This window comes from Diadema antillarum, unplaced genomic scaffold (assembly GCF_040938485.1).
Source record: "Diadema antillarum isolate AM-2024a unplaced genomic scaffold, OU_Dant_1.0 scf00000079, whole genome shotgun sequence".
Classification (NCBI taxonomy): domain Eukaryota; kingdom Metazoa; phylum Echinodermata; class Echinoidea; order Diadematoida; family Diadematidae; genus Diadema; species Diadema antillarum.
Window position 1 is genome coordinate 851,729 of NW_027270968.1, and position 13,485 is coordinate 865,213.

A 13,485-nucleotide genomic window follows, 5' to 3' on the forward strand; every position below is an offset into this window, starting at 1 on the left:
CATTTATTTTCAAATTATGTTTCTGCAGCCCTTTCTCCTATTTTGTTATTCTGCTCCACTAATGTTCATCATTACTTTTTCAATCAGTGTGTAACGACGTGCATTTTAAGGTTTCGTTCTTTCTAGCTCTTTATTTTAATCAGAAATACGATGGCTGTATTCTCCTTTCCCATATTAGAATTGAAACGCTCTCATGAGAAATCTTTACTTTTCTTTTCCTAATGATAAACCACCATGTAAATGATGTACCACGTTCCCAGTCGTCGAAATCGGATACTATAACCAAGGAGGTTCAAAAGAATGGAGTCACAACTATCTTATTTCCTTTGCTAGATGTTCGATGCCGCCGCTCAGAAATATTTGAAGCATGTGCCAAACAGGATCTGCCACGCAGATAGGAAGACAATTATTAGGCGTTTTCACATCAGCCCGATGTTTCGAAATAGCGCGCTATTTTCTGACTTGGGTAATTAAAAAATATCTCGAGCTTGGATTTTTATCGGGCTGATGTGAAAACGCCTATTGACTCATGTCTCATTGCATAATCACCAGCCACTTTCTAAGGAAGATATGTCTTTGTGATGGTAATTACTTTTCGCTATCCCTTCTTATACAAGGTAGGTGGTACAGACACGAGGATGTGCGAATAGAAATTGCGCAAAAAATGCTGAAATAAAGATGAAAATTACTCGACTGGGCATACCCGGGCACTAATCTAATATATCTATCAATAACGAAATATATTTGAAGATTATTCCAGGTCAGTTTTATTTGTCGGAATTAAGCAGAAAAGTGATAAAACCGGCTTTCCAGGATAGTACAGTTTTAAACATTTTCATATGATACAGCTCTGATTTACATTTTTGCACAAATTTCTGCACGGGATTGATTTTTGTTTTACATGCTTTATCATTAAGTGAAATTTCATTTCGTTTAATAAATAAATAAGCAAAATATAGCCAATATTATGTTAACGTTCAAAATGAATCTTCATAGTTTGCTCAGCAAGACGGCGGCTTCAAACATCGATCATCAAAGGCACAAATGCACCTGTGAAATTCTTTTGTACATCACTAGAAATCTGACAACTGTTTGAATAATACAGCCAGTTGGAACGCCAACTCTTAAACCTCCTTGCTAAAACCTTCCGACCCGTAGTAGTTGTCACCAAGGAGAATGCCACGTGGGTAAGATGTCGCCTGTGTGACTACATGCAGCCTATGTCTATGATATTGATGCAATGGCCTATAGACCCGTTATATTTTCCGAAACCGTATCTGGCTAAAACAAATCTGTTTGATGTCAGACATTATCATCTGCATCGTATTGTATGATTTTATGAACAATACAGTACATGTATAATGAAAGAATGTCTCTAACGTCTGCCTGCGATATAGGAGGTCGATATCTGTGGGAGAACATCACTAATTATTAACACGAATCTGAGGAATGTCAAATGACTTATCACTCATTATTTCCCTGTAAATCACGCGTGAGCTATCGTGAATCAACTGATATGCCAATAGTCATGAACTGTAATGGAATATATTGCATTATTCAATCGGCCTTACCCGAATTGTCATGACCTACAATATTGCTCAAAGATCAAGACGTTGCAATGCCCTTGTTCTCGACAACCGTTACTCAACTCCAGTACTGAGAAACTTACAAGTTAGTCATCGATTTTTTTTTAATAGCAATCAAGGTGGTTAATCGACAAGGGCAGATTACTGTGGACCATGGTGCTTTGATTGCGGCTACACGCGAGAATGATGGGCCCCACAATCAAGATTATTGGGCCTCAGTTTGCTCTCTCGTAGCAACGAGAAAACATCAATTTAGCTGTTCTTCGACCATCAATAAACGTGATTAGCTTCGCAGGGTATAATGTCATCCCGACCGGACCAGGAGGCACAGTGGTTTCGTTTCTTCGGCCAAAGCTTTACGTAGGGAGGCCCCTCATGAAAATCCATTTGGCACAAAGGGACATCTGCTTCACACCTACGAGTTGGAAGAACGGCGTGACTAAGTGGTTTCACTTTCATCACTTAATAAATGGAAATGATTATATCCACGTGTGCAAATAGGCGTCGGTCAGGTGGTGTTACGAAAGCTACAACCCCGTAGGAAAAAAGAAATCAAAACATTGTTGTAAGCAGTGACAGTACTAAATTATGATGGAATATATATCTAAAATTTTTAACTCCCGATTTAAAAGCATTCTGTGAAAATGTTGGACCTGGGAACCTCAGAGCTTATAAAAATAAAAGAGCATCCGAATATTCTATCAATGAGAAAAAGAGGAATCTATATCAAACCGATATAAAAGTAGTTTGAAATCATGCCAAGAATTTGTATGACTGAAGCCGCACATTTTTACTTCTACACCGCGTACGCTCGACTCTATACAGCGAAGTCAATTGTCCTTATCGATGCCCATACGGCTTATTTATCCTTGGATGGGTAATCTATCATTGGTGGAGTATCGATTTTATATCATTTTGTTTTGATTTAAAATTCTCCTTTGTACTGTGCCTTCCTGCGTGCCCAGTGTCGTCCTTGGGTAGCACGAACAAATCAATATCATTAAAAAAAAAATCGTTATTAACTATATGACCTAAAAGCTGTTACCTGGTCTCATGGTTTATACGACAAACATGCACTGTGTTTTTTGCCTTCATGAAAATTCAATAAAAGAAAAAAAAAGATCAAATGACTAAAACACAGCAAATCACTTGGCAAAGCCAAACGATATGGACCCGAAGATTGTTAAGGCATTCCATTTATGACCTTTTCTTGTCGTAAAAATCCTTAGCTGCCTCATTGGGAATGATCACTCAATATCAGTTTATAAATCATGCAAACTATCTGTTATAATTTCATGTAGACATACAAAGTTACAGGGAGAAATAAAAAGGAAAATAGTCCAGCATCATTCATGTAAAATAGATCCAGTCTTGTGGTTATTGAGAATTTCAATTTCTTCAAATGAACTTGAAACATAAACCAAATTTTTGAACGAACGTTAAATTAATAGATGAAGAAAGTTGAAGAATACGAACGGAGAAGGAAAAAATTCATGTCCCCTTTGATCGGGAAAGGTTAAACATTTATTATACATCACCATAGATATGTACAGAATGTCTTCGAGCACATTTCATGGTTTCTATCATACTTAAGTACCTCCTCAGATGTTACTGTCTATTCTCTCCTTTTACGTGTCCGCTCTTCTGCATTCTTACCGGTATATGTACCCAATTCTTCGCAATATCAATCCATCAGGGTGCGTGTTATTACTTCTATACATCATGAAATCCAGTTTACTTGTGTCCTCGATGGCGCGTGTTGTAGTTTCATTTTTTTCTTTTCCCTTTTCCCCCTTTTTTCGTTCCTTCCTAATTTGATTTCATGTCAGTTGACATTAGTTTCTTTGATTTTGTTCCCTGTTTGTAGTTTCAAGTCATTCCTTCTCTTATGTATTCCTGAGGGTCCCATATCGTAAAAGCTTAACTTTTGAGTGGGACCCTCCATTTCCATTCCCATCCTTGTAGTATGCATACGTATATACCTTAAAATGTAATTATGTTGTTACTCATGATCACATGTATTTTGTCAATTTACGTTTTTTAGATTATTACAAATTATATGTTCCGTCAATGACTTGTATTCAATTTTTCCTGTTTACTTGATGGAAATGAAAATAAAGTTGAATTAAAGTTGAATTGAATATTTTTATCGTAGAAATATTCAGAGGGACCAAGAGCAAGATGTGTTAGCTAAAATGTATACCACTCCTGAAAACAGTACCACATCGAAGGAGAATATGCAAATTCGAAAAAAAGAAATGATTTGCAATCTGTCAAAAGGAATGACGCAAAGTACAGACTTGTGTTACACTGTGTTATGACTTTTTAAAAATTGTTTTACTTTTGTATATAGAGGGAACAAAAGAATACGTTAAAGCCATTGCGCACATGATCGTCATCAATTAAAATGTTTCAATGGATATTACAGAGTGATCAGCTGGTTAAGGACTAATCAATCGTTTTCATTAAGAGAGGCATTCTTGGCAAGAAAAGGGTATGCATATGAGTAATATAAATTACGTGCTGGTCAATGCCTTCCACTATTGTGCCCTTAATGAAAACACTGATTGAAATCGTGGCACAATCGATCGATAAGGACTTCCAGGTTTGGGCGGGAAGAAATGCAACGTCTCAATACAGCTTGTGTACATCATGAACAGACGATCACCTGAGTCAAACGGGTAATAGCTCTTGCTTATCTTCCGTGTACTGACCTCATAAAACTGGCGGAACACAAGTTTTGCGCCTTGAGACGGAACACCAAATGAAAGGTGGAAACTATTCATGGAAATGTAAAGACAATCAGCAGGTGTTTTTTTTTTCATCGGTATGTCAGAATATTAAACCGTCACAACCGTAAGGCTGCGTTCACATAGAAATATACTATTCGGGTATTCGGGCTCGTTTTTCGAGGGCACGCGAATAGCTTGAATCGAACGATAGGATTTCCTCACACCGGTTCACATAGGAGGGCACTATTCGAAAGTACCGAATAGCTGCGAAAAGTATAGCAAAGTGGGAATCGAGCTTGTTCGATTTTCTTGCAGCGTATACCGTCTCTCGTTTATGAAATAATGACAAGTTTGGCCTGGCTTTGCCCGTTGGCAAATATAAGCATGTAGACTGACATTCTGATGCAGTTTAGAAATTGTTAATAAGATTTGCTGCGATGTAGGAGGAAGAAATCCTCACTACATGGGATGGTGAGTTGACGGTGCGGGTGATGGTGTATTCGGTGCTCGAATAGCGAATAGCGAATAGCGAATAGCGAATAGCGAATAGCGAATAGCGAATAGCGAATACCGAATACTTCTATGTGAACGCAGCCTAACACTCAGAATGTAAACAATGGCAAAAGGCACTTAATTCCGTGTCACCCTTTATTACATTATCTATTCACCACACATAAAAAATAGTAAGTTTGATCTGAAATTGAATATATCATCACATAGGCAATGTTCCGTTTGCTCCTATTTTGATATTTCAACATGATTGCATGAACATGTTCAGTATACACAGAGTAGAGTTCTGTGGCTCAGTATCCGCGGCCATTTCCTGAAGTGACCATCTTCCATCATCATTTGCGATACTAACTAGTCATGACCGGCTGTACAGTGCGATGAATACGTTTTGGACCAATGATTGTTAACAAATCGATTTAAAAAAAAATATACGTACCCACATATACGTGCAAGTTGTCATATTGTTTATCTGTTTGTGATATATCTGAAACTTTGCTTTGTTTTAGATTTTCACTCTCGTCTCTACCTCGGATACAACACCACCTGATTGTAGACTTTACCAATCCGGCACACATTAACCACCATTAATTCAGTTGAAAAAAAAACAACAACAAAAAACTAACTAACAAACAACAACCCCACAATAATTAACATGATGAAGGGTTACATAAAGCTTTCGATGACTACAGTTCTCTTAAAAAAAAATCAAAAGCATTGTGTATTTAGTTACATCACTATACTTTGCTGACATACATTTGGCAGTGGCGGATCCAGAGGGGGGCGCAACTGGCGCACGCCCCCTTTAATTTTCGTTAAAAAAAAAAAAAATGAAAAGAAACCCGGAAGTGGCACCAGAAATATTAGTCACGCCCCCCCCCTTTACAGAATTCCTGGATCCGCCCCTGATATGAACCAGGATAATGAAACAAAAATAATCATGAACATTAATTTATGCTACTACCAGAGTATATGTGTCTGAAAGGGTATCTTACAATTCAAATATCTTTGATATTTGTGGAGGCGGTCCCATAGGAGAGCGAATAGAAAAAAAAAGTAATGCATATTAAAAATACAAAGTGCTCCTAAAGCAAACTTTCATTTCGTGGTTCACAGATCCATATAAGACGTTAATTGAAAGTGGGCATTTCTATTACTGGATACAACTTGATGAAGCCATGGAGAAAATGTGACCCACGTTGTTTTAATCGACATTGATTAACTCGGTCGATGACAGAGTCCACGGCAGGAGCAATGACCTCAGCCTTTCTCCCTTCTTTTTAAGCCGTTGAAGACTGGTCCTTAAGCCTATAATGGGCTGTTGTCTGTAATACCATGGAAATGCGTGATATATATATATATATATATATATATATATATATATCAGAGGTACCAAGTCTCACGCATTCTGAGTGAGACTCAAGCATTTAGGGGCCATCTCACGATCTCACGCATGGCACCCATTTTTCTCACGCATCAGGCAAAGTCTGCAACTTGGGCCTATAATAATCAGCATAGCTCAAGTGATAGTTGCAATTGAAGGTATATTTCCCTTTTGTTTTTCAAAATAAGTAAAAAGTAGTCACTTAAGTATGCACCTCATTGCACCATTAAGAGCTAAACATTGAAAAAGCTCCCTACCGTGGGAGGCCACAAGGGGAACACCCTCGATCGCGCGCACATTCGCGCGCCGAGATGCCGAGTCATGAAAATCTCACTCATAAATGTTTTTGAACTTGGCATCCCTGATATATTCATATATGTATATAAGAAAAGTTGCTCGTCCTCCGCGGGTTAAATACCGGAGCCCCGGGGGCATATTATTAGCGTCTTTAATTTCATTGTAATCAGCTGCTGTCTGTAGGCCGTTCCTGGATCATCGTCTATATACAGGTAACGTTTTTCATTTAGAACTGCCAACATGAATATTGCACTTGTATATCCAGAGGTTCAACCGCTGTTGCGATAGAAACATTTAGAAAACTTCTTCTTTTCATCTTTATTCTTTTTTTATGGGGGGGGGGGGGGATGCAAATGGTAAGCACAGTAATATACAGGAGTCTCATAATACACTGTACAATCAAAATCATGCATGTTTCATCCGGACAAGTTTGCAACCAACTTTCTCATCTGTTACACTATTATTAATCATATTTCATGATAACAGAGGAAAATTTATGTAGGGCATACATTGTACATCTGTATAAGAGGATTCGATATAATTATGTCTAGTAAAAAGTCGCCACGCGTTCGAAGCTGTCTTCCGCATTATATATCAATGAATAAATAAACAAAAAAAGAATATTATTTAGAATGACTTTTCAAGTGGTCTACCCACGTGCTTGTTTTTTTTCTGTGTCCCTCTTTGATTTATGCAAATATCAAGTGTGAATTGAATACATGTTTCTCTTGAATGAATATTCTTTTTTTTTGCTCTTGCACAGACACGCACATGCAGGACCTTGAATGCATTTTTCATCTACGTTTCAAATCAAAGTTGAAAAGAATCTCCTTTTTTATCTGCATTCTGTTCTTGTCGTAACGGGCTTTGCCTCAGTGACAATTTCGGTTTATTCGTGTGTCCAAATCTTTGTTCACTCTTTATGACAGAAAGGCAACATACAACGATCTTAGAACTAGAAATGCGGGAAAGAAAATGTGTACCATGTACCAAATCTGCGCACGACATACGACAAAGGCAACATAACGCACTTAGAACTACAAAGGCAGGTAAGAAAATAATGTGTCCCAAAAGTTTATGTGTTCCACCTATGCGTTTACGTGTTACAAGAAAGACAACACGACGCTATTACAACTAGAAATGCGGGTAAGAAAATGTGTCCCATGTACAAGAAATGTGTTATATTTCTGTGCACACATGTTACGACAATGAAGGCCACACAACGCTCTTAGAACAAGAAATGAATGCAAGAAACGTGTCCCATGTAAAAGAAATGTGTTCCTTTTATGCGCATGTCATACGACAAAGGCAACACAATGCTTTTAGAACTAGACATACGGGTAAGAAAATGTGTCCAATGTTCGTGAAATGTGTTATATTTCTGCTCACATCATACGACAAAAGCGACATTATACACTCACATCAGCACTAGAAATGCGGGTAAGAAAATGTGTCCCATTTCTGCGCACACATGTTATGACAACAAAGCAACATAACGCTCTTAGAACAAGAAATGCCTGCAAGAAAAATGTGTCCCATGTATACAAGAAACGTGTGTCATTTCTGCGCACACATGTTACTACAAAGGCAAACAACGCTTTTAGGACTAGAAATGAGGGTGAGAAAATGTGTCCCATGTTCGTGAAAATGAATGTGTATACTGTATTTCAATCTCTGCGCACATGTGACGACAAAGGAACCACAACGCTAACAAGAAATGCAGGTAGGAGTGTATTACAGGGTAACAGATGACATAATTCTTAAACAATATTACACCTCCCCCAAGGACGTTTTTGCCGGGCATCGCATAGTATATGTACTGCTATTTGTTTGTTTGTTGTCTAACTGTATATTCAAGCAAGACGTGATGTGTGCAAGAAGATGATCTCTTAAGGAGAAATACTATACGGTCACGTTGCCTGCATAATAAGATGATTTAAGCATAATGATATAATTATCTTAATAAAACTTAACGTTGGAAAAGTAACTTGCCATAAACAATAACGTTGCTTACGCAAGGAACATAACCACTGTTTCTTTGAACGACCACCTGACGCTGTAACCCGACGTTGTAAGTTAGAGACGTATCATCTAAATCTCGAAGAGGAAGATTATGTTTGTCAAACATGGTCGCAAAGCTTATCTTTCTTTTGTGTTGTTTCTTTCTTTTTGTATTTCTCCCTTAATACAAACTGCACTGTTATTTTCCTTTCATGTTTTGCTAGTTGAGTTATGTTGCGTATCATCATTCCATCTGTAGTATAGGCTTATTCGTAATAACTTATATCGTAAATTACACGCTGCGACCATTCATTCCCAGCAATCTGTGCCAAACAAGTACAAGTACGTTTTTGTTTTGTTTAATTTTGCTAGCATTTTCACTTCCTGCGTGTTGTGTAACTTTTGATAATGGTTCCGCTTTGTACACTAGCTTATTATCAGTGTTTTGTCCAATAATGTTTAACGGCATGATAATGAATGTACGGATAATAATATCAATCAACCAAAGTCGGGTTCATCTACACTTGTTTCTCTTTCACTTCTAACCGCCTCCTCTTGAGTCCTCCTCCTCTTCTTCTTCTTCTTCTTCATTTTCTTCTTCTTCTTCTTCTTCTTCTTCTTCTTCTTCTTCTTCTTCTTCTTCTTCCTCCTCCTCCTCTTCCCCTTCTTCTCCTTGATTTTTAGAGCTCCGTAATAACCCGATTTAGGTTTTTTCACTTCTCGTTGGTCTATTCTGCAACTTCTTCCCCCACCCTCACATTCTAATATCGGCGATCTTTCTTTATTCTCCCCGAACACCACCACCCCCCTCCCACCATCTCTCTTGATTCTTCTTGGTGTTGATGTTTGGGGCATGCATGCCGCTTCGAGGTATGGTTTCAACCTACCTACACGACGTGTACAGTATTTAATCTGTGTTCTGTGGCTGAGCGCATGGTAATCAGTGGTTCCACTATGCATTGTCGGATCTTCTTGGAACATTAAAATAAAGGACATAATGCTCTGCATCAGAAATTTATGTAACATATAGTATTACGTTTATGAACGGGAGTTGTTTACGTAAAAACATGAAATGTGGGCCCCATGTCATGAAAGATGTTGGGATATAGCAACTCTTGCTGGAATGGTAACTTCACATAGCAGCAGCCAATCAGGAAGCTGGACTCTCGTCGTTACCATGGCAATTATATAACTTCTTCTCAATGCAAAACAAAAGCCTCAGCAATCATGATATAAACCAATAATATTATTCAAGTTTGCGAAATACTATATAATCTATTAATCTGTTGTTTGGCAGTGTATGTGTGTGTAAGAGTGATTTGTGTATGAAATAAATCATTGCTCAGTGTTATATGGTGTTTGATTTAAATTAGAAGGCACACGTGTTGGTTAATATATGCAGAAATTGGGATAATATAATGGATTGATGCGAAGTGGCATTTCAGACAGATCAGAATCACGACTCCCACTTATTTTCTGGGTTGATTACTTCCTTTTTTGTCAAAGTAAACATTCCGCACACATTCTGTCAGCAACAAATCAAGGACATCTGCCATTATATGCCTGAGATGAGTTTTACCACTGATTTCAATTACTGTAGGCGGTAATGATTACGCTATTTATAGTGACTGAGAAGAGATGCTATGACTTGTAACTACGTACCTGCCGCCAAATTTAGGATGTACAAGGCTGCGTTCGATCGTCTATGTTTGTGCTTGGTGTACACCATGCATACCAGTGTGTTGCCGAATAACCCAAACAAGCAGACGGCGTATAGGAACGGTAACTCGAATCCCACGTCCACGTAGACGTCTGCGTAGTCGGCATCCAAAGCGGAAAAGTTCGTTTCATTTTCTTCCATGTATTGCAGCTCGGATGCTGTCGTCATTTTGATTCGTGCCCGGCGCACACTTGGCAGCGGTGGTGGTTATCCCTTCCCAAATCCCCCGGTGTTAACGGCGTGGTATGAATCCGAGCTCGGATCCTTCTTGGTCTCAATTATTGTCAAAGCGTGGAAGGAAAAAGAAACAAGGTCTCTGCAGTCTACACCCGTGACATTTGTTACAATAAGTGGTCAACCAGCTCTTAACAGCAGTTGCTTATTGATATCCACATCTGATTCAACTGTTGATCACTGCCAAATGTAGGAGCTTTCTGGTTCATTTTAACCGAACAGCATACTACCGTAATTGTAACTTGCGTCAACTGCCCATAGAAAGAATCACCGACCAGAGTTTTGTGGAATGGGTGTCTGAGTTCAACCTTGTAAACGTTGCGCCTTGCTTCGCTCGGCAAGTTACGTCAACTATTCTGTACCCAAATTAGGTGCAGGGCACAATTTTCCACTGGAAGGATATTGTGTGACCTGTGCAGCCAAAATAATGGCCAATCTCGTTTATGTGAGTAGCGAATGCATGTGCGATCCTTGAGCAGGTGACACGGGGGTGATGTACCGTAACAGTGGAATAATAAGATTTGACAATCCACTTGTTTATGTGAGTCACGTCAGAACTTTTCTTGTTTACGTTGCTGTGCATCCATTAAAAAATACTCTCCAAGAGAGAAGGAATGTCCCCAAAAGACGGACAGCGTGACAAAAATTGAAGAACGTAATTGTGCAAAATCGACTGCGTTAGAATTCTGAAGAAGGCTCATTACAGAAAATACTCCATGAAGTTTGTGACGATGCTATCACTTTTCACTCCTTCCAGCAGTCCCAGTAGTCGTTAGCGTAATGAATTCCCTGTGAAAGACGATTAAGTACCTTTGCATTCCCGGTGCGCATATCCTGCAATGGCTCATCGACAAAGCGGCATTTATGAAAGCAGCGCACCGCCGCGAGCCCTGAGATTTTCCCACGCTGCGTCCATAACAAGTGGCGCCACCTCGCACTATGCGGACCTGGACGGTGTCCGGCGACGGCGATGCTCGGAACGTGAAGTGCGTATCCGTCGTAGTGCGCCCGGGGTGCAGTGGAACCTCAACCCAAACAAGGACGTATACTATCAGCACTGTACGACTTAAAGGGATCGTACAGTTTTGGTTGAGACCTAATTTAAGGTTTCTAAAATTTTTGGGTGAGATAATGAGAAACCTCTTATGAAATATGAAAGAGCATGTAATTGTATGAGGAATTCAACGTTTATTTGATGAAAATTGGTTTTGAAATGGCTGAGATATCATAAAAAGAGCGATTCTGATAAAGTGTGGGACCCACACTTTATTACATTCGCTTTGTTTTACTATGTTTTTGGATGTTTCAGTCATTCCAAACCAGATTTTCATCAAATAAACTTTGAATTCCTCTTAAAATGGTATGCTCTGTACTATATCATAAGTGTTTTCTTGATATCTCGCAAAAAGTTAAAAGCCCAATTCTCATCTCCACCAATACTGTACTATCCCTTTAATTAACCACTTTGGTCATTATTAAAGGTTGTATCAAATTACGCATATAGTTTGAAAGCATTCAGAAAACCTGTCTCGACAGCTGCTAATCCCGACCTGCCAAGAGGATTAATTAGCACTTGCCATTGGCAAGCTTAACATTGCTCAAATTACACGTTATACAGGGGATAAAAGGTGACATTGCTCTTATCATAGTTGATCTATAGGCTATTTGTGTCACAGTGATATTTCTTTCTATTTTTTTTTTTTACTTAAAGTTGCGTATGACAATGCTCTGCTGCCTTTTACGATTATCATTTCTTTTCTTGCGCCACACTAATGAAATTTTAGAAAAAATATTATGAACAGTTTGTGACCTTTTAGTTATGGAAAATAACAATTTTCAGCTCGGTAATATACAGAAAGATAACCGGAAGAGTGAAGTTTCAAGTTTCAAGTTTATTTATCCAATTCATTAAACATTTGACATTTTACAAAAGGATACAGCATTAAGAATAATGAATGGTTTGGGACCCCAAAAGAAGCAGAGCTTGTAAAAAAGGGGTCCCGGATAAACATATAAAACAAAGCAAAACATACTAAAGTTTTAAACATATCAACAAGAAGTATAATAGTAACATATAGTGAAAACTATAATAATATGCAGAATATCCCTAATATATTATAGTATACATTCTCCATTTGAGGAAGACGTTCATGCTACACGCATGGGCGAACTAGCAGCTGTCCACATGCCGGAATGAAGTTTGTTTGCTTTGTTTTTTATGTTAGTGCGTACATACAATGTATATACATATATTTGGCTTGTGCGTGTGTTTTTTTTCTTTGTAAAGAGGTGTAACCCTACTATGATAAAGTCGATGACATCAAGATTCTGTTGTTTAGTATATTTTCCAGTTTTGCCGTACTTTTAATTTATGGTAGTGAATTGCAATAATAATTCGCTGGGGTGAAAAGACCTTGTATCTCAAATTTTGGTGAATCGGACTTCTTTGGATTAATGGTCAGATAGTCGATGCCCTGTGGAAATCCTAGCTGTACTTACTCCAAAAATGAAGCCACCACGGCATGTCAATGGAAAGTCTATCCCATTTGATATTAGTGCTTTGGCTCGCTTGAGCCACTTTTTCGCTCTCTTGAACATTTGACATTTTTTTTTCTTTTAGATACGAGGTCTTGTCGCCCAAGCGACATAATGTTGATAATGTTCATAAAACCGGTCACGAAAACCTGAGTCGGTTTTGATAAGCATTTTCTTTTTTTCATTCAAAATAAATTGTGTAAGAGTATTTGCTCCCCTTTTTTGGTAAACTATGGTATCAGAAAACACCACGTCACTCAATTAAAAGTTTAATTTCTCACGCATGCAACACTCACACATGATACACCCACCCATCCACACACACGCACACGCACATACCCACGTTGTGTACACACATACACATATAAAAACTAAGAAAAGCGAATTTCGCTGCCCTTTCCCTCACAGAATTCAAATCAATGAGGTTCGAAAAAAAGATTACGAATCATGTTTCTTCGTTCTTACGTCAACGTGTCGTTACGTTAGTGT

General features: G+C 38.4%; 1 protein-coding gene across 1 annotated transcript in view; it reads right to left on the reverse strand.

Annotated features, from left to right (window-relative positions):
* The window catches only part of LOC139717652 (somatostatin receptor type 2-like), a 36,210-nt gene extending 25,815 nt beyond the window's left edge, over positions 1-10,395 (reverse strand). The window contains exon 1 of the mRNA XM_071629159.1: positions 10,170-10,395. Within this exon, the coding sequence (XP_071485260.1) occupies positions 10,170-10,395 (226 nt within the window). The remainder of the gene's footprint in view (positions 1-10,169) is intronic.
* Positions 10,396-13,485: the final 3,090 nt, after the last annotated feature.